This window comes from Ursus americanus, chromosome 1 (genome assembly GCF_024610735.1).
Source record: "Ursus americanus isolate L20-20 chromosome 1, mUrsAme1.1.p, whole genome shotgun sequence".
In the NCBI taxonomy this organism is placed as follows: domain Eukaryota; kingdom Metazoa; phylum Chordata; class Mammalia; order Carnivora; family Ursidae; genus Ursus; species Ursus americanus.
In genome coordinates this window covers 20888122-20910243 of record NC_142127.1, presented here as the reverse complement: position 1 = coordinate 20910243, position 22122 = coordinate 20888122, and the positions used below count along the sequence as shown (strand labels likewise).

The 22122-nt window shown below is 34.5% G+C and overlaps 1 protein-coding gene across 3 annotated transcripts in view; it reads right to left on the bottom strand.

The window, feature by feature from the left end:
* The window catches only part of SPOPL (speckle type BTB/POZ protein like), a 68314-nt gene that overhangs the window by 10701 nt on the left and 35491 nt on the right, over nt 1-22122 (bottom strand). For all 3 annotated transcript variants that reach the window (XM_045782649.2, XM_045782658.2, XM_045782669.2), the window contains exons 2-8: nt 18119-18255; nt 17810-17931; nt 17412-17563; nt 15403-15530; nt 9676-9853; nt 9540-9595; nt 8033-8155 (exon numbers count right to left, since the gene is read on the bottom strand). In XM_045782649.2, the coding sequence (XP_045638605.1) occupies nt 8033-8155; nt 9540-9595; nt 9676-9853; nt 15403-15530; nt 17412-17563; nt 17810-17931; nt 18119-18196 (837 nt within the window). In that variant the 5' untranslated portion in view covers nt 18197-18255. The remainder of the gene's footprint in view (nt 1-8032; nt 8156-9539; nt 9596-9675; nt 9854-15402; nt 15531-17411; nt 17564-17809; nt 17932-18118; nt 18256-22122) is intronic.

Below are 22122 nucleotides of genomic sequence, written 5' to 3'. Positions count from 1 at the left end.
CATGCAGAACACACTGGAGACATTCCCTGGAAGTGCCAGGCCCTGGGCACTACATAACCCTCTTCTTCATTAGGCCATTACTTTCAGGAACAGAAGACTTAACTGATTTTTCTAACACACAGAAGCAGGGCCAGACTTGGACAAAATGAGAAGACACGAGAAGATTATCCAAAATGAAAGAACAAGATAAGGTCATGGCCAGAGATCAAAGTGAAACAGATATAAATAATATGCCTGATGAAGAATTTAAAGCAATGATTGTAAGGAAACTCACTAGACTTGAGAAAAGAATGGAAGAAATCAGTGAGACCCCTACCACAGAGATAAAGGAATTAAAAAAGGATCAATCAGAGAAGAAGATACAATGAACGGGATCAGGCTTGATGAAATGAACAGCAGGCTGGAAGAAGCAGAGGAGCAGATTAGTGAATCAGAAGACAAAATAATGGAAAATAATGAAACTCACCAAAAAGGAAGAATTTTACAACATGAGAACAGACTTAGGAAACTCAGTAACTCCATCAAATGTAGTAACATTCCTATTGTAAGAATCCAGAAGAATAGGGAGCAAAGGGGGCAGAAAATTTACTTGAGGAAGGAAATAACAGCTAAAAACTTCCTTAATCTGGGGAAGGAAACACACCTGCAGATCCAGGAGGCATAGAGAACTCCCATCAAAATCAACTAAAGCAGGCCCACACCAAGACATTATAATTAAATTTGCAAAATACAGTGATAAAAAAAATCTTAAAAGCAGTAAGACAAAAGAAGTCCTTAACTTAAAAAGGAAGACCCCTAAGACTAGCTGGAGATTTCTCAACAGAAATTTGGCAAGCCAGAAGAGGATGGCATGATATATTCAAAGTGCTGAATGGCAAAAATCTACACCCACGAACAGTCTATCCAGCAAGCCTGTCATTCAGAATAGGAGGAGAGATAAAGTTTCCTAGAAAAACAAAACTAAAGGAGTTCATGACCACTAAATCAATCCTTGCAAGAAATGTTAAAGGGTACTGTTTGACTGCAAAGGAGAGTCCAAAGGTAACAAAGACAAAGGATCAGAGAAAATCTCCAGAAACAATAACAAGTAATAATATGGCAATAAATACATAGCTATCAATAATTACTTTGAATGTAAATGGACTAAATACTCTAATCAAAAGACAGAGTGTCAGAATGGATAAAAAACAAGACCCATATATGCTGCCTATGAGAGACTCATTTTAGATCTAAAGACACCTGGAGATTGAAAGTGAGGGGATGGAGAAAATTAACAATGCAAATGAATGTCAAAAGAAAGCCAGAGTAGTTGATACTTACATCCGACAAACTAGGCTTTGAAATAAAGACTGTAACAAGAGACAAAGGACACTATACTATAAAGGGGACAATTCAACAAGAAGATACAACTGTAAATAATTATGCACCAAACATGGGAGCACCCAAATACATAAACGTCAATAAGAAACATAAAGGAACCCATTGATAATAATAAAATAATAGGATATTTTAGCACCCTACTTACATCAATGGACAGATCATCTAAACAGAAAATCAGTAAGGAAACAACAGCTTTGAATGACACACTGGACCAGATGGACTTACCAGATATACTCAGAACATTCCATCTTGAAAGAGCAGAATACACATACTTTCCAGTGCACATGGGACTCTCTCCAGAATAATCACAAATTAGCCCACAAAGAGGCCTTAACAAATACAAGAAAACTAAAATCATACAATGTGCCTTTTTTGACCACAATGCTATGAAACTAAAGGTCAACCACAAGAAAAAATCTGGAAAGACCACAAATACAAGGAAGTTAAACAACATGTTACTAAACAATGATGGGTCAACCAGGAATTCAAAGAAGAAATTAAAAATAAAAAAATACATGGAAACAAATGAAAGTGAAAACACTATGGTCTAAAACCTTTGGGATGCAACAAAAACAGTCCTGGTCCTAAGAGGGAAGTATATAGAAATATACAAGTCTACCTCAAGAAGCAAGAAGAATCTCAAATAACCTAACTTGTCACCTAAACGGGCTAGATAAAGAATAACAAACAAAGCCTAAAGCCAGCAGAAGGAAGGAAATAGTAAAGATTAAAGCAGAAATAAATGATATAGAAACTAAAAACAAAGCACAAAACCAAAAAACCCCAACAGAACAGATCAATGAAACTAGGAGCTGGGGAAAATTAACAGAATTGATAAACCTCTAGCCAGACTTATCAAAAGGAAAAGAGAAGAGAAAGGACCCAAATAAATAAAATCACAAAGAGAAGAGAAATAACCACCAAAATCACAGAAATACAGGCAATTATAAGAGAATATTATGAAAAACTATATGCCCAACAAATTGGACAACCTAGAAAAAATGGATCAATTCCTAGAAACATATAAATTGCCAAAACTAAAACAGGAAGAAATAGACAACTTAAACAGACTGGTAACCAGCAAAGAAACTGAATCAGTAACCCAAAAACTCCTAACAAACAGAAGTCCAGGATCAGATGGCTTCACAGGCAAATTCTATCAAACATTTAAAGAAGAGTTAATACCTGTTCTTTTCAAACTATTCTAAAAAAATAGAAAAGGAAGGAAAACTTCCAAATTCATTCTATGAGGCCAATATTACCCAGAAAAAGATATCACTAAAAAGGAGAACTACAGGCCAATATTCCTGATGAACATAGATGCAAAAATCCTCAAAAAAATAGTAGGGTACTGAATCCGACAATACATTCAAAAACAACAACAACAACAACAACAACAACAACAAAGTCACCACAATCAAGTAGGATTTATTCCTGAGCTGCAAGCGTGGTTCAGTATTCATAAATCAATCAACATGACAGATCACATTAATACAAGAAAGGATAAGAACCATATGATCATTTCAATAGGTGCAGAAAGGCATCTGACAATGTACAACATCCATTCATGATAAAAACCCTTAACAAATTAGGTTTAAAGGGGGCACACCTCAACATATAAAGGCCATATGTGAAAACCCCACAGCTAACATTCTCTTTGGGGGAAAATACGAGAGCCTTTCCCCTATGGTCCGGAACAAGAAGACAAGGATGTCCACTCTCACCAACATAGTATTGGAAGTTCTAGCCATGGCAATCAGACAACAAAAAGAAATAAAAGGCATCCAAATCAGCAAGGAAGAAATAAAACTTTCCCTGTTTGCATAAGACATGATTCTACCAAGAAACTGCTAGAACTGAGGCATGATTCAGTAAAGTCTCAGGATACAAAATCATCATACAACAACCTGTTACATTTCTTTCTTTCTTTTTTTTTTTAAGATTTTATTTATTTATTCGACAGAGATAGAGACAGCCAGCGAGAGAGGGAACACAAGCAGGGGGAGTGGGAGAGGAAGAAGCAGGCTCATAGCGGAGGAGCCTGATGTGGGGCTCGATCCCATAATGCCGGGATCACGCCCTGAGCCAAACGCAGATGCTTAACTGTTGAGCCACCCAGGCGCCCCACCTGTTGCATTTCTATATGTCAATAATGAAGCAGCCGAAAGAGAAATTAAGGAATCAATGTCATTTACAACTGCATCAAAAACAGTAAGATACTTAGGAATAAACCTAACCAAAGAGGTGAAAGACCTGTACTCTGAAAAATATAAAACACTAATACAAAAAAATTAAGATGACACAAAGAAATGGAAATACATTTCATGCTCATGGACTGGAAGAACAAACATCGTTAAAATGTCTATATTACCCAAAGCAATCTACACATTTAATGCAATCCCTATCAAAATATCAGTAGCATTTTTTGCAGAGCTAGAACAAACAATCAAAACATACAGAACTACAAAAGACCCTGAATAGTCAAAGCAACCTTGAAACAGAAAAGCAAAGCTGGAGGCATCACAATTCTGGACTTCAAGTTGCATTACAAAACCGTAATAATCAAAGTAGTATGGTACTGGCACAAAAACAGACACATAGATCAATGGAACAGAACAGAAAATCCAGAAATGAACCCACAACTATATGTCAATTAATCTTCAACAAAGCAGGAAAGAATATCCAATGGGAAAAAGACTGCCTCTTCAACAAATGGTGTCGGGAAAACTGGACAGCAACATGCAAAAGAATCAAAACTGCACCACTTATGTATACCACACACAAAAATTCAAAATGAAAGACCTAAATGTGAGACCTAAGACCACAAAAAATCCTAGAAGAGAACACAGGCAGTAACCTCTCTGACGTAAGCCGTAGCGACTTCCTTCTGCATATGTCTCCTAACACAAGGGAAACAAAAGCAAAAGTAAAGTATTGGGACTTCAACCAAATAAAAAGCTTCTGCAAAGCAAATGAAATAATCCACAAAACTAAAAGGCAACCTACAGAATGGGAGAAGACATCTGCAAATGATATATCCAGTAAGGGGTTAATATCCAAAATACATGAAGAACTTATAGAACATCCCAAAAAAGAATAATCCAATTTAAAAATGGGCAGAAGACACAGACAGACATTTTCCCAAAGACATCCAGATGGCCAAGAGACAAAGAAAAGATGCTCAACATCACTGATCATCAGGGAAATTCAAATCAAAACTGAAATGAGATTATCACCTCACACCTGTCAGAATGGCTAAAATTAACAACGTAAGAAACAAGAGCCTGCTTTTCCCTCTCCCTCTCCAACTCCCCCAGCTTGTGCTGTAAAATAAATAAATAAAATCTTTTTAAAAAGTACAGTATCACACACTTTTTTCCCTCTCCGTGTGTTTGTGTGTGTATGTGTATATGTATGTACAGATACATGCACATATTCACACACATAGGTACATGCATAAACTTACATACTATATACATTAACATAAGTGGCATGAAGATCAATACTTTTAGAAAAACCTCCCAGTGTGCTTATAGGATTGAGAACTACTGGCTTTGAGATTTTCTGGTATTTTTGCATTGTTTCTCAAACTTTAAGAAATCACCATTATAGGGGTACCTGGTGGCTCAGTTATTTGGGCATCTGACTTCGGCTCAGGTTATGATCTCAGGGTCCTGGGATCAGGTCTCGAGTTGGGTTCCCTGCTCAGTGGGGAGTCTGCATCTCCCCCTCTCTCTGCCCCTTCCCCACCCCCACTCATGGGTGTTCTCTTTCTCTCTCTCTCAAATACATAAAATTTTTCATTTTTTATAATTTTTTAAAATTTATTTTTGTAATTATTTTTTTAATCTTTTAAAAATTTATTATGTTATGTTAGTTACTACACAGTACTTCATTAGTTTTTTATGTAGTGTTCCATGCTTCATTGTTTGCATATAACACCCAGTGCTCATTGTAATACATGCCCTCCTTAGTATCTATCGCCATTCTAACCCATCCCCCCCTTCCCTCTGAAACCCTCAGCTTGTTTCCTGGAGTCCACAGACTCCCGTCTGATTTCCCCCTCTTCGTTTTTCCTTTCCCTCTCCTGATGTCCTCCATGCTATTCCTTATATGAAAACCATATAAATCAAAGTATGTAAGTGAAACCATGTAATTGTGAAACCATGTAAGTGAAAGTATGTAACTGAAACCATATAACTGTCTTTCTCTGCTTTACTTATTTCAATTAGCATAATCCCCTCCAGTTCCATCCATGTCTATGCAAATGGTGGGTATTCATTCTTTCTGATGGCTGAGTAATATTCCATTGTATAGATGGACCACATCTTCTTTATCCATTTGTCTGAAGGGCATCTCGGCTCCTTCCACAGTCTGGCTTTTGTGAACATTGCTGCTATTAACATTGGGATGCACGTGCCCCTTCTTTTCACTACATCTGTATCTTTGGGGTAAACACTTACCCCAATTGCTGGGTCATAGGGTAGCTCTATTTTTAGCTTTTTGCGGAACTTCCATACTGTTTTCCAAAGTGGCTATAACACCTTGCATTCCCACCAACAGTGTAAGAGGGTTCCCCTTCTCCACATCCTCTCCAACATTCGCTGTTTCCTGCCTTATTAATCTTTGCCATCCTAACTGGTGTAAGGTGGTATCTCAATGTGGGTTTGTTTTTTTTTTTTTTTAAGATTTTATTTATTTATTTGACAGAGAGAAAGCCTGAGAGAGAGAGAACACAAGCAGGGGCGTGGGAGAGGAAGAAGCAGGCTCCCAGCAGAGGAGCCTGATGTTGGGCTTGATCCCAGAATGCCAGGATCACGCCCTGAGCCGAAGGCAGACGCTCAACAACTGAGCCACCCAGGCGCCCCTCAATGTGATTTTAATCTAAATTTCTCTGATGGCTAATGATGTTGAACATTTTTTCATGTGTCTGTTAGCCATTCGTATGTCTTTTCTGGAGAAGTGTCTCTTCATGTTTTCTGCCCATTTTTTGACTTGATTATGTGTTTTTTTTTTGGGTGTGAGTTTGAGAAGTTCTTTATAGATCTTGGATACCAGCCCTTTATTTGTAATGTCATTTGCAAATATCTTCTCCCATTCCATGGGTTGCCTCTTGGTTTTGTTGACTGTTTCCTTTGCTGTTCAGAAACTTTTTAGCTTAATGAAGCCCCTAAAGTTCATTTTTGCTTTTGTTTCCCTTGCTTTTGGGGACATGTCTTGAAAGCAGTTGCTATGGCCGATATCGAAGAGATTACTGCCCATGTTCTCCTCTAGGATTTTGGATTCCTCACACTAAGGTCTTTCATCCATTTAGAGTTTATCTTTGTGTATGGTGTAAGAGAACGGCCGAGTTTCATTCTTCTGTACATAGATGTCCAATTTTCCCAGCACCATTTATTGAACAGACTTTTTTCACTGGGTATTTTTTCCTGCTTTGTCAAAGATTAGTTGACCATAGAACTGAGGGTCCATATCTGAGCTCTCTATTCTGTTCCACTGATCTATGTGTCTGTTTTTGTGACAGCACCATGCTGTCTTGGTGATCACAGCTTTGTAAGATAGCTTGAAATCAGGCAATGTGATGCTCCCAGCTTTGTTTTTCTTTTTCAACATTTTCCTTGGCGATTCGGGGTCTTTTCTGGTTCCATACAAATTTTAGGATAGTCTGTTCTAGCTCTTTGAAAAACGCCACTGGTATTTTGATTGGGATGGCATTGAAATTATGGATCACTCTGGGCAGCACAGACATTTTAACAATGTTTATTCTTCCAATCCACGAGCATGGAATGTTTTTCCATCTTACTGTGTCTTATTCAATGTCTTTCGTAAGTGTTCTGTAGTTTCTAGAGTATAGATTCTTTACCTCTTGGGTTGGGTTTATTCCAAGGTATCTTGCGGTTTTTGGTGCTATTCTAAATGGAATCGATTCTCTAATTTCTCTTTCTACAGTTACATTGTTAGTGTATAGTAAAAGCAACTGATTTCTGTGCATTGATTTTGTATCCTGCCACATAACTGAATTGCTGTACGAGTTCTAGTAATTTGGGCGTGGAGTCTCTTGGTTTTTCCACATAAAGTATCATGTCATCTGTGAAAACAGAGAGTTTGACTTCTTCTCTGCCAATCTGAATACCTCTTATTTCTTTGTGTTTTTCTGATTGCTGATGCTAGGACTTCTAGTACTATGTTGAACAACAATGGTGAGAGTGGGCATCCTTTTCATGTTCCCGATCTTAAGGGAAAAGCTCTCAGCTTTTCCCCACTGAGAATGATATCAGCTGTGGGCTTTAAATCACCATTATAAAAGAACATTATAATATTAACATTTTTTCTCTTTCTGTGCTATTATGTTAAAAAATCAATCTCTGAATACAGGGAATTAAGTTAGGAAAAAACCCAGTATTTTCTTTTTTATTATTATTTTATTTATATATTCTAACTGGTTCAAGATATTTTTATGCCTTATTGATTAAAAAAAATCTCTTTTCATAGTATCTCCACTATGCTATTTCATAATATCCTCAAGAGCCATCTATAAATAGTATAAATTAATTCTTCAATATTTTAAGTTATTTGGGGTTTTCATTTGATAGCTTTCTAGATACAACAAGCTTGAGGAGATTTTTCAGATTTTTAAGACCTAATTACTTACTTTGTCTGCAGCTGCCAACAAGTTGTCAGCCATTTTGTCAAGGTTTGGTGCTTTCCCCGTGTAAATGAATCTCATCATTTCTTTAAAAACCTCAGGGTCTACATCATTTATTTCCACTCGATTCTGATATTGAAAACAACATAAAATAGTTATACTCAAAGAACATTCATATGCACAAATGAACCAAAGTGAAACTCTGCTAATAATTTAACTAAATTTGCACCCAAGTGCTCTATTTTAAACTCTACTTTAAAATGGAGGTAAGTAAATCTTTGGTAAGCTAAGCAGGCCAAGTGAAGCAGGAAGTTTAACAGAAGTATACCCAGTCAAGCACTACCACGTAGGTATATAAAACCTCAGTTAAAAAAAGTAAAAACAAACAAACAAACAAACAAACAAAAAACCCCGAAAGCCTTTAGGCCAAACAAAATACATGTGTTCAGTTTTTAACCTATATCTTAGAAGAAGACAGCTATTAAACTTTTTCTTTGTTGAATTCCAAGGTCAGAGTACAATGCCTAAGACCCCATAACCAATGGTGCTATTCCCAGCTTTAAGCAAAAGTAGGGTCAGGTATTTCAAATAATTCCATAGCTTACTACCTTGGAATGCTCCTTTTTGCAAAAATGACATGCCATACTATCTACTGGCATATTGTCTCTTTGCTCAGAACACACTCAAATCCAATGAGCAGTAATTCCTTTTTTACTCCTACATCTTTGTATTTGGTTTCTCTCAAGGGATCAATGAAGCTAAACATCTAACACTAAACAATACCAAATTTTTCTGACCCTTTGCTGACAATAACATTTGACATTACTCCCGTCTCCTTATGTGGAAGTGAACAGAAGGCTAATCATAGTACCTGGCAGGACAACAATCCAAGGAAAGAAAGCAGCTATTTGCTGCAGTCTTTAGTTCTACAGAAAGAATGAAGGAGAGCCACATAAATAAACTTTCGAGTTATCCAATTAGAGCATGAAGGCTCCCAGCAAAGAACCAATCTCTGATCTTTAATCTGACTACATTTCAAGATGACAGGTGAAGGAGAAACATTTGGGAAAATGAAAGAGGTAATATATCGATTACAGTAAATATATAATAACATGGATGTAATTTATGTCAGTTTTTAAAATCTAATAAGTATCTTCTTTAGTGGTAAAAAGAATGTAGGCAAAATCAACGCATAGTCTAGAAAAGAGGAATAAACACCTTAACCACAGAACTCTCAAACAGCTATGGACCAGAACCACCTTTTTGGATAACAACTACCCACTTATTTTGCCACCAGATGGACATCAAAATAGCTATTATTTGGAATATTCACCCACATTAGGCTCCATCTGTTGTTCTACTACAGAACACATTTTTTCCCTATTTTTTTCCTATCCTTCTATTTCTAAAATCATAATGTAACAATGAGAACATGCACCATTAACTTTCAAAATATACATTTCACTATTCTACATTAGTACAAATTAAATATTAGCCTTTAAACCATGTTTACCTTTTTGCTTTCTTCCATTTCATGTTCAAACATTGCATTAAAAACTGGGGATCGAGCTGTAACAAGATTAAGCATCATTATTTAATGCACAGATTTATGGAAAAAATGTACAATATTACCCAAAAGTTGAAAGTACCTGCAAGTACAGATTTATGAGCTTTAAATTCTTGTCCTCTCACAAAAAAACTGCAATCTGTAAATCTTGTGTTTTCCCAGAGATTACCTAAATCTTCTGCTAGTCGACATTCAGGCACCTTCAAGGTATTTGTATTAGTATGTCCTGATATATTTACCGAATCTTGGACCACACTCACCTAATAAAAAAAGGACAGCAAGAAAAACACTTTAGTATTTTTATAAATTAGTATCAGTAATTAGTTATTAAGTCTACACTTAAATTTCTTATCATTAAAATCATTTGGATAATTCAAAGTACTCCTGATCAAAAATTCTAATACTTGGGAACTAAATTTAAGGATACAATTTAAAGGAGAGAATATACAAAAAAATCAGAAACAAACTAGATCATTTTCAAGTGACATTTTATGTAAATAAATGGCTTATCGATTGGTTGGAATGCTTGGTTATTAAAGTAATCACAAAACCTATTTCTCAGGAAAATAAAAGTCATAAGATGATGTCAAACTGAAACAAGCAGGAGACATTTTTGTGAGGTGAAGGAAGAAATTTCTTTAATTTTTATTTTCTCACACCAAAGACCTATCAACATTTAAAGTTTACTACATATGTAATAGAAATGGCATCACACTCATAAGGACTTTTTATAGTATTAAAAAAGGTTATAAAACTATAGTCTATGATATGTAATTTGGGAAGTATTTTAAGTATAATTCCTACATGTTTTGACTCTAGTAAAATTGATTTAAAAATCTAGTAATATTGATTTAAACTGTAAAGTACAAGATTTCTCACAAAAGCAACTGCACTCATTAAAATTCATGGAAATCTTTTATAATAGTCAATAGTAAGAATAATACAAATTCAATTTAGTTCAATTTGTAAACCTTTTGCTTATCTATGAAATAATAACTAAGTTAGTATGATTGGGGCGCCTGGGTAGCTCAGTTGGTTAAGCAGCTGCCTTCGGGTCAGGTCGTGATCCCAGCATCCTGGGATTGAACCCCACGTGGGGCTCCCTGCTCAGAGGAGAGCCTGCTTCTCCCTCTCCCTCTGCCTTCCGCTCTGCCTACTTGTGCTTTCTCTCTCTTTAAAATAAATAAATAAAATCTTAAAAAAAAAATAACTGCTCTCATTTCTTAAAAAGAGTATGATTAAAACACTGCTTTTATAAAGATTTCAATTTAATATGAATTAAATTTTCTCATTGAAGATGTCTATATACTAAATAACATCTTAAAACACCACTGAGTTTTGTGCACCACTTTCAAGAAAAAGTATGTTACTAATATTAGAAATTTCATATTACGTTTACTAAATGGAAAAAAATACTACTAAATTAGTAAAGCAAATATTTCACAGTAAATGAACCATTAGTACTATATATTAGTTATATACTGTTTTAAGCTTCTAAGTTTTGTGGTCATTTGTTATGCAGCAATAACTGTATTCATTGAAAAACATTTCATAAGGCTTTGTTTTTTAAAACAGAGAATGAGACAGAGAGCAACAGAGGGAGAGGGAGAAGCAGACTTCCCCCTGAGCAGCGAGTCCAATGCGGGACTTGATCCCAGGACCCAAGGATCATGACCTGAGCTGAAGGCAGAGGCTTAATTGACTGAGTCACCTGGGCGCCCCTGATAAGGCTTTTATTAAATAAAAGTAGGCATAAAAAAGGACATATACCAATATAGTAAAATATGTAGAAAATGAAAATTGGAAATGGATACATTGGACCAAAGTACAACCATGCTAACACAGAATGTATAATAATGGTCCAGTATAAAATATCTGAAGAATATTAAATCTCAGGAAGTTCTCCTTCATTCTGATGTATATAAACTTGTATCACATGGGAATGAATGGATACGTCTAAAGAAAAACTTTATTTTTCCAAGGATATTTTTATTAGCTACTTTGTTTTTCCAACTTGTATTCTTAACTATTTGGAATCATATGTATCATAGAAATCATCTAATCCAATTACCTTATTTTATAAAAAGATTTCAAAGGAAGATTGAAGAAGGTAACTAATGTGTCAGTCACACTGGCAATCAATATCAAAGGAAACCTAGACCTACAATTCTCAGATTCCCTTTTTTTTTTTCTTTTTACAATTCTTTCTTTGTACTACACAAATACTTCTTTGGATATCTTTTAAGATCAGTAGTACTACTTTAATGCAACTATGGTTCAAAAAGGATTTATTGCAGCAATACTGAGATGATTTTCTAAATACAGGAGTCAAGACATTGTGTACATAAATAAAAAAATAAATCCAGCAATAAAGGTTCTCTATTCTTATTAATTTTTTAATTATCCAAATTGTTTCTAAAATGACTACAAAAAAGAAAAAAAACTTCATTAATCCTTACCTGATTACCCTGTTACATCACCATTATAGCTTAATGATACTTTAGAAATGCTGATGTTGATACTCAGGGTTTAGTTAAAGACCACTTTTTTATCACATAGACATTTATTTCTTCCTATCAAGCACTGCTCTTAAAAATTTCTAGACAGTAGGAAGTGGATCAGTTCAATAACTTGCATAAATTATGCAGTCAAGTCATAAAAATGTGACAACATATTTAATTTAGGAAAGGATTTTTAAAATTCTATTTATTGTCTATTATCCTAACTTAAAACAATATATTAAATGTAAAAATTTGGCCAAAATCAGGTGACAGAAGAAGTAAAACAATTAAAAAAAAAAGGCATTTTTATCAGGTGTAGATATTGATAATGTTATATTTTTATCTTGTATATGTAATCATAACTCAGATGAAGTTGTATTATTAACATACACATCTACATAGTATTATCATGGCGACCACAAATTTTAACTAAGACTTAATTAACATTTCATACTTCAAGATATATTCAAGGGACTAATTATGCAGCAAAAATTAATGATCTAATTAACAATACAGAACAAAATCTGATTATTTTGATACTTATAATTAAGAAATTGGTAAAATTTTAGTTTTCTCTAGGACATATTCAAATACAGGTAATGAACATTCTTACTGAATGGAACCTAGAGTAAAAAATTCAGAAAAAAGTCTGAGATTCCTTCCTATGGTTAAACTGCTGTTTTTACAAAATAAAAAGGCAAAGTTACAATACTCAAAATTGACAAATGCTGCAAAGCAGAACCTCAATTGTGAGACTATAATTTAGACTAATGATGAACATGTACAAATTCTAAAACTGTGAAATTACACTTTTTGACTATCTTAGATAGGGATCCTTCTAGGGTGACAGAAACAGTGTTGTCAACTTTTCATTTTGCCATAAAAGAGCTTTTTAAAGAATAAAACCTAACTTGCATCCATTATCACAAGTATTTTAAAACAGAAGTGACAGCAACAAAAAAATAGGATGGGAAAACAGTGTATCCTTCTAAATGAATTAACTTTATGAAAAACTTAATACATACATATATTCTATCTGTATATGCATCATCTTCGGCAATCATGGAATAGTACCGGGTCTATAGATTACGGGATTATTTAAAATCTGTTGGATTTAAAAAGATGAACTAATCTGAACAGTTTTCTATTTTTCAAACGTATTCCTCAAGTCCTGTCTTCTGCATCACTTTGGGAGGCAGAGGAGGGGCAGAGCTCTTTACACTGCTAGAAATATCTACCTCTGGCTACTTGATTCGTAGTATGGAACTTGCAAGATGAAGTTAGGTCTTGCAGAAAAAGGGTAGCACCAAACTGCCTTACCTGTCTACAGCACCACTTGCAGGGGAGGGGGAGGAGGCAGTTCTTTAGGTAGGGCAGTGCAATGCTTCCTCCTCTTCTGCAAGCAGTGCTGGAGGTGCTGTAGAAGGAAGGGCATCAATGAGAGGTATGGAAGAAATGGTGGAGGGCATAAGGAATGTTTGTTCAAAGTACTTTTTGCCCACCAATGCTAAATACAGTGCCCAGGGTATAAGTCTCTACATCAGTAAAAAGGTACATATTACAAGTATCCAAAGCTGAATCTGATCAATGTCAACTTAAATGTAAGTCACGGTGAGTTATATTTTTAGGAGGTCACTAGCATGTGGATAAAAAACATACTTCAAAAGTATGCTTTCGAAAAAAGATTTTAATTTCAGCCTTCATTCTGAATTTCTTGGTTGACTAGGTTCCAATATAATATGCTTATGAAAATATCTGTAAACACTATTTTAATTCTAAAAAAAAAAGAAATTATTTTCTTAAAGAGTTTATTTGCATAAAGACGTTAATTTTAACTGCAGTAAATTTTTGAAACTGGATTACATAGCTTCTTAAGGTCCTTTAAATTCAAAATTATAAGATTTAAAACAATTAACATGTTGGAATTTAAGATAACTGCTAAAGTTCTGGAAGAGTCTACATTAAGGATGCTAAAATTTTTAAATAATATAACCTGTATTTATTTAAAATACTACTCTGAATATATGTCTATTGGCAACAAATGCTTTAGTATTTGTTTTAGAAATTATTTAATGATAAACTCTGCAGAAGGCACTTGTGGTACGCGCTTTACCAACCAAATAATTATATTCATAACGAATTCATCCTACAGCTCATTTAACTTGTCTAAGTGAAAATAAGATGTGCTATACTTGCATTATGTAGTCTCTAGAGTCACATTTCAATTATTTTTCTGACACAGCATAAAAACATACAATTAGTTTATAATGTTGCCAAGAAATTCTACATATTTTCTACAAAGAGATTAAAGCTAATTTAGTAGCAGTTAAAGTAAGTTACCATGCTTCCAAGACACTCACTGGTCTATAATAACTTACTGAAGTATATTTAACATTGAGTTTACTTGGATCATAACCTTTCAATTAGTTTTCCTATGAAAATTATCAACTACCTTAAACATTTTGACAAACCTATGTTACTGATGTATACTCTCTATGAACTGTATTGGTAACATAATATAATCCTTGAACTCCCTACAAAGAGGAATCTCAACAATTTGTACAGATAAAAAACCATGTAATGTTAACAATGACAAAAAATTCCAGCCTCAAATTAAGACAAAACATAAGTGTAAATTATTACACTCAAATTAAGACAAATCGTTACTTATAACTGTTAAACTATGACATTTTATACAAATAAATATACCTCACAAGTTTGTGAACAGACAAGGGCAAATCTTAAAAATCTGGGATGCTATTTCTTATAATGCTAACATCTATTCAATTAAATGAAGCCAACTGTATGAATAAACAAAAAGCTTCCCAATCTTCTCAGGCACTTTCATTATGTAGGTATGTACATATTTCAGTATGTATTCAAACTGATACACTACTAATCATGTTTAATACGGTCAATCTGAATATGACAAAAAATAATGAACAACTATGTTAGAATTATTCAGAATGAAGAAGATACAAATTTTCATATAAAGAGATACACATCCATAGTCTTCCCTGGAGGAAGAAGTATTTAGTATGTGGTAGTATAACTACCATATATAATTTACAGTTATAGACATGACAGATACTTTTCAGGATGGGCTACTTACTATATTGATTTCTAAAACAATCTAGTCTTAGTGGTAAAACATTTAAAAACGAAACCTAATTGATTACACCAATTACTTAATTTTAAAAGTATACCCAATTAAAAAAAAGAAGTATACCCAATATTGTTCTACTTTACATTGTTGCTTTATCATGAAATATAACTTTGGAGTTCCTTGAAATAAAAAATATACCCACCTCACAAAATAATGTAAGCTTGTCGTCTGGTAAAAGACCATTAGCTTCATCAAGCAAAAAATCCCTTCGAATGAATTTTTTAAAACCCCAGTCTTTCCCTTGTACAAATCGATACGCTCTTTGGCTTTCTGATGGAAAATAGAATAGAAGTTTAAATTTAAAAAATCATCTCATTGATAACACCGTTAAACGAATGTGCAAAAATAAAACTTGGCCAATACATTATAAAAATTATAGATATATGTGTTCATAAATGAAATGTCTTAAGAGTTACATCACACAGGACAAGACTGTTTGTTTCATAGCACTATTCAAATTCTGGCCACCAATGAGCTAGCTCACTTTCAGATTTCTGGATCTCTAAGGAGAAAAGCCATATCAAACCTCCTGAAGAAGGAAGATATCTCAGTAACAATGCAGGCCCTTGAATAACAGAGGAACAAAATACAGTGTAGGCATACTTTTCCCGGGCAGAACCTGATTAGAAACATACCCCTCATTTCTTATTCTCCCTCTAAAAATGGATGCTCTAAGTCAACAGAGGCATCCTTTTAACTTTCCTGGGGCATCTATCACACTAATTTAAGTTTTACTGAACTAGAGAAAAATCCATCAACTGGTTAAAAAAAAAAAAAAACTAAATAAAGTGTCTTATCACTCCTAGATCTTTGGAGGTAAATCCCCTCACCTCTAAAAACAACTTTCATAAAAGTCTAAAAGATGGTTTTAGTATAATTTGTAAAAGACAATGTCTGAAGTGAATGTTTCAAATGCCTAGCATACTGTAGAACTGTGTATAATAAAATAAACAAGATCCTCAACAGAAAGTATTCACAATCTGTTATACAAAGTATTAACTGGAGGTGAAAAACCAGTAACAAATCTAATTGAAAGACTTCACATTATGGATTGAATGTATCTCCTCAAAATTCTTCTGTTGAGATCATAGTCCCCAATATGATGGTATTAAAAGGTCAGTGATTGGAATTAGAAGAGTTCATGAGGGTGGAGACCTCATGAATGTGATTAGTGCTCTTACAAGGGAGACTCCCTAGCTCAATCAGCCATGTGAAGACTGAGAAGTCAGCACTCTACAACCCAGATGAGGGCCTTCATCAGAACTTGATGGCACTCTGCTCTTGGACTTTCAGCCTTCAGATCTGTGAGAAGCCAATGTCTGTTGTTTATAAGTAACCCAGTCTATGGTACTTTGTTACAGCAGCCTAAACAAAGACACTCCACTACCATAAATGTCAGATATGAGGAAAATACATACGAAACTCTATATTGCTTCAGCAATAAAAATATTATTAAAACTTTTATGTGGAAGAACTTTTTTTTTTTTGTAATGACGTTACTTGACTCTGTGATTCATTTCTAGAAATCACTTAAAATTTAATGTGGCAGTTCATGATATATTTTCCTGCTATGCACACTGTACATTTCCTACAATGCTCTACTATTATGAAGCTCTAGGCCACATGGTTTCAGCTGGCTATATATGTGAAGCTTGAAATGAATTTAATAGCTCCTGAGACTAAGAAAAATTCATTTCCTTTTGGTCAGTGTTCAGTCCACTGCCCAAAAAAATTCTAGTGACAGAATACCAGAACATTCAATCTCTTCACATTGTTCCTCAGATTTTATTATCTGGCAAAAACAGCAAGGGAGAACTATTTCCTGAACACCAGTTATATTTGCCAGGAATTGAACCAGGCACCTTGCCCTAAAGGCAACTAACTATTTTTCTAAGTGACAAGTAAATACTGTTTTAGGACATGAAAAAGTAAAATTTTAATATTATTTTTAACAAATTTTACATGTCTTAGGAAGTCTAAGATTTATTAAAACAACCATAACTCCATACTGACATTTAAATTAAACAATGGCCACATTGCATGTTTTAGGTTAAGCAGATTTCAGTGGGGAAAAAAAATATCCTTTTCTAGGTAAAAGTACGTAAGTTAATATGTAGTTACTCAGAGACTTCTTTACTCCAAATCACTTACCCATTGCTTTTGTTTCTTCCCTTTTAGCGTTTAGAAGGGAAAATTTGAATTTTGCTCGAACTTCACTTTTTGGGCAGCTGACTAAAAGCAAATATAGGGACAAGTAGTCTTTACTTTCATCATCTAATCCCTTTGGATTTACCCTCAGGCACCTAAAATAAAACAACAGGCTCATATGGAGGAATATAAAACTTAAAACATTCAAAAGAGAGGCAATACTGAAATTAGTTGTTAAACATCACAAATAGCACTCCTATCAATATCTCCAGTTCTTTATAATTCTCTATACTATTAGGAACTTATTATAAATCTAATATAATCCATTAAGAAACAATAACAAAACTATAAAGTAGCTGAAGATAATAACAAAAACAAAAATTCAAAACAAAAAATCTTACCATTTCATTTTGTCACTGGGGCTAGATGAGAATGTTGAACTTTTTAACACTTCACCCATTTCCTCTCGACAAAAACTGAAGTTATTAATGGTCCACATGTAGGAAAATTTTACTACTTTAACCTAAGAGATTCAGAAAACCATTTTTACAATGAAGACTTTATTGCTTTTAACTTGTCGTTATATTAAAAATCCCATGACCCACTTTTCTAACACTTGGAATAACTATTAACAAAACGCTTTACGATATTCTCAAAATACTATAAAATTTGTAAGTGACATAAAGGAAGGCCTTTGTAACAGCATGTACCTGTGTATAACACCAGCTTTCTGCTATAGGACCAGTAGACATATCTCCAGGGAGAGGTGGGCTGGGTTCCCGAGACATTGCCACTTTATTGCAGTCTTCCAAGATTTATGCAATATCCCACACAGATGAATACTTCACTAAAAAGAAAAAAAGTTTCATTTACTGATCAAAAAGTTTAACTGACTGAATCAAGGGGGAATAAGTATTTAAACAGTCATAAAACAATTTGTTTCCCAAATTTGATTATGAAGGAACATGAAAGGATTTTGTTATTTCAATAATTTAAAAAAATCATAACCCTTTGTGACATATAACACTTAAAATCTAAACAAACTTAATGCTTAGATATTATTTTATAAAGGTATACTTATCAAAATATCACAAACCAAAAAATAACATAGTTTAATAGTAAGAGCATAGAGATAAAATCACAAAATAACATGGAAGCTTACTGACAACAATTACAATTGAGCCTTGAAAAAGGTGGGGGTTAGGAGCACACTGAACCTTCAGATAGTCAAAAAATCCATATATAACTTCTGACTCCCCAGAAACTTAATTACTAATAGCCTACTGTTGACCAGAAGCCTTACTGATAACAACACATATTTTGTATGTGTTACATACTATATTCTTATAATAATGTAAGCTAGAGAAAAGAAAAAAAAATTTTTTTAAGATTTTATTTATTTGATAGAGAGACAGAGAGAGATCACAAGTAGGCAGAGGGGCAGGCCGAGGTAGAGGGAGAAGCAGGCTCTCCGCTGAGCAGGGAGCCCAATGTGGGGCTCAGATTTCAGGACCCTGGGATCATGACCTGAGCCAAAGGCAGCCACTTAACCAAATGAGCCACCCATAGAGAAAATACATTTACTGTACTATATTTGAAAAAAAATCTGCACGTAAGTGGACCTGCACAGTTTAAATCCATGTTATTCCAGGTCAACTAATATCCGATTCACCTTTATCTTCTGATATATTCACAAAAATCCAAAGGGTTGCAAAGTTAGAACAGTCCTGAAAACTATAAATATTAGTCACTCATCTGCCAAAGTTTTGGTCAAAACAAAGGGTGGCAACTAACAACCAGTATTTTATATGAATAATTACATAGATTTTCACAGAAGTCTACCTCTATCTCAGATAAACAGGTCTCTGTTGAAGATTTTGTTTCTATTAGAGTGCCCCCTACCAGATATGTCCTTATCATAAAATTTCCTCCTAGTTAGCTGTTCTCATATACTACATCCATGTGGACACAATTAATTCAGCATAATCTCACTAGGACATTAGTAACTAAAGGATGATACTTTGCAATTTGTAAAGTCTATAAAAGAAAAGCGAAACCCAAGAGGACATAAATAGTGTAGTTTGCAGGGGTGGGTGGGGTGTTTCAAAATCACATTCAAACATAGGCACATCATCCAAAATTCATAAGAAAATATTTGTTCTGTGTCTACAAACAATGAAACTATAGTATGAAGCAAGAAAACAAAGGTGGAAGAAAGCTATCAGAAAGATGCACGGAAACAAAAAGACCTACAAAAGGTCTGAAAAAATTTAAAATTCCAAATGAAGCACATTAAAAATCTGTACCAGAAATAACCAATAAAAATACAAAACTACCACTGAGATATATTTCTGTGAAATTCAAAATGAGAAAAAAGATGCTACAAGTATACATGTGTTCCTTTAAAGGAACAAAAATCAAGATGGCCTTGTTTTTCTCCTCATTTTTAAATGCCTGAGGGTAACAGGATAATTACTATAGAGTTCTAAGGGAAAAAGAGCTGTGGCACAAGGATTCTACACTCTATCATGTTTTTATTCATGTTTAAAGCAGCAAAAATTCATTTCCAGATGTGTAAAATATGTAAACCACCTCCAGAGCTATTTGGTGAAGGGATGAATTCACACAAGTTATTTTCCAGCCAAAGACAGATGAATCAAAAGCAGAAACAGAGATAAAAACTTCCACCATGATGGTTTTTATATTTATATCTCTGAACATGTACGACAAATCTATGATGTTTTAAAACTGTACAGACATGTCAAGAAAAGTTCTTAGAGCACTATGACAAAATAGGTCAAATGAATAAAACATTAAATAAAATTATGAAATAATAGTTATTCTTAAGGCGCAAAATCAGTAGATATCTATAAATGAAGGGGTGACATTCATTTGATCCTTAGATCAAGAAATAGTTGACTCAAATCAAAAGCTGGGTTTGTGGTGAAAAAAAACCACCTAAACTTAAATGATTTAAGGTTCAGTTTAAAGGGAAAAAAACCTGACAAATTATAATTCACTGAACCACTGGAAATGAATTCATTCAAACACAGGAAACGTGTTGGGGGGAAAAACATAAGACTAAATAAATTACTAAATAAGACAATAAATGATAGTAAATGAAATTAAAAGAAAAGAGAAACAGGAAAAGTAATTTTTATGCAATAGCTGAAAATTCTTCAATTAGGAATTGAGAAAATCAGTTAAGATTGCTGCTCTGAAGAGTTAATATTTGAGTTGAGAACTAAAAGATAAAAACAGCAAAGACAAGTCAAGGAAAAGTGTGTGTAAGAAAGGAGAAAGAACAGCTAGTGCCAAGGCCCTATGGCAGGAAAGAATCTGAGAAAATTTAAGGAAAAGAAAGGAGTCCAATGTGGTTGATGTCACTGATGGATTTTTTAGTAGGAGACTAACAGTGTAATTCAGATAGCAGTAAGATCAAGATTACAACTTTTCAGGAAATAATCTGAATAAAAGCAAGAAAACAAACTGGGGAGGTATCAAGAGTTGTATGGCAAGAGACAGTGGCAACACACTAATATAGTGTTAACAGGGGAGGTGAGAAATGTGGTTCTATGAATTGAAAGAAATATTAAAAATCAACGGAATTTTCAAAAAATTAAAAAAAAATAAAAACCCACAAAATTTGTAATGGAATAAAATTTAAGGAAGGAGGGGGTGCCTGGGAGGCTCAGTCGGTTAAGTGTCTGCCTTTGGGTCAGGTCATGATCCTGGTGTCCTGGGATGAGCCCTGAGTCGGGCTCCCTGCTCAGCAGGCAACCTGCCTCTCCCCCTCCTTCTCCCTCTGCTGCTCTCCCTGCTTGTGCTCGATCTCTCTCAAATAAATAAATGAAATCTTTGAGAAATCAAGGATAGGTTCTAGTTTGGGATTGGTGCAACTGGGAGGATGGCAATGCCATATACTCAGATGGGGAAGACGGAGACAGAAGAGTAATTTTGGGGAGGACGGGGGATGCAACTTCATTAAAGTGATGTATGCAATAATGAAAATACTTCAAATGGAACAACTTTAAAATTAACCCTGTTAATGGTTTATGTCATTTCCCCTTTCAAGTATGACAACTACACTAATATGTTCACCCAAATGTACTTATATTCCTCACATACAAGGGTTCCTATCATATGATGTACCTGAAGCACAGCAACACGTGAGAATCACCAAGAAAGTCAGAATAATAACACTGGGAATATTCTATCAGGAGTACTTAAAAATCACAACAGCATTCTGGGGCGCCTGGGTGGTGCAGTCGTTAAGCGTCTGCCTTCGGCTCAGGGCGTGATCCCGGTGTTCTGGGATCGAATCCCACATCAGGCTCCTCCACTGGGAGCCTGCTTCTTCCTCTCCCACTCTCCCTGCCTGTGCTCCCTCTCTTGCTGGCTGTCTCTGTCTGTCAAATAAATAAATAAATAAAAATCTAAAAAAAAAAAAAACCAACACCATTAAAGGAGAGGTGAAGACAAGTGGATGTTCCTGAACAAACAAGCAAGAATAGAGACGAAGGATGGCGGACAGCATGCCTCAGAGAAAAGTGAGTATGTAATTTAAGAGCACTGTCCACTGTCATTTTAACAAGAATTACTCATTTCTGCATAAAAATTAGGTACTGCTCTTAAATACCCCCAAGTTGTTACCTTCAACTGCTTTTATAAACCACAAATGGTTATTTACTTTTATTTGGAAACAGAACATCGA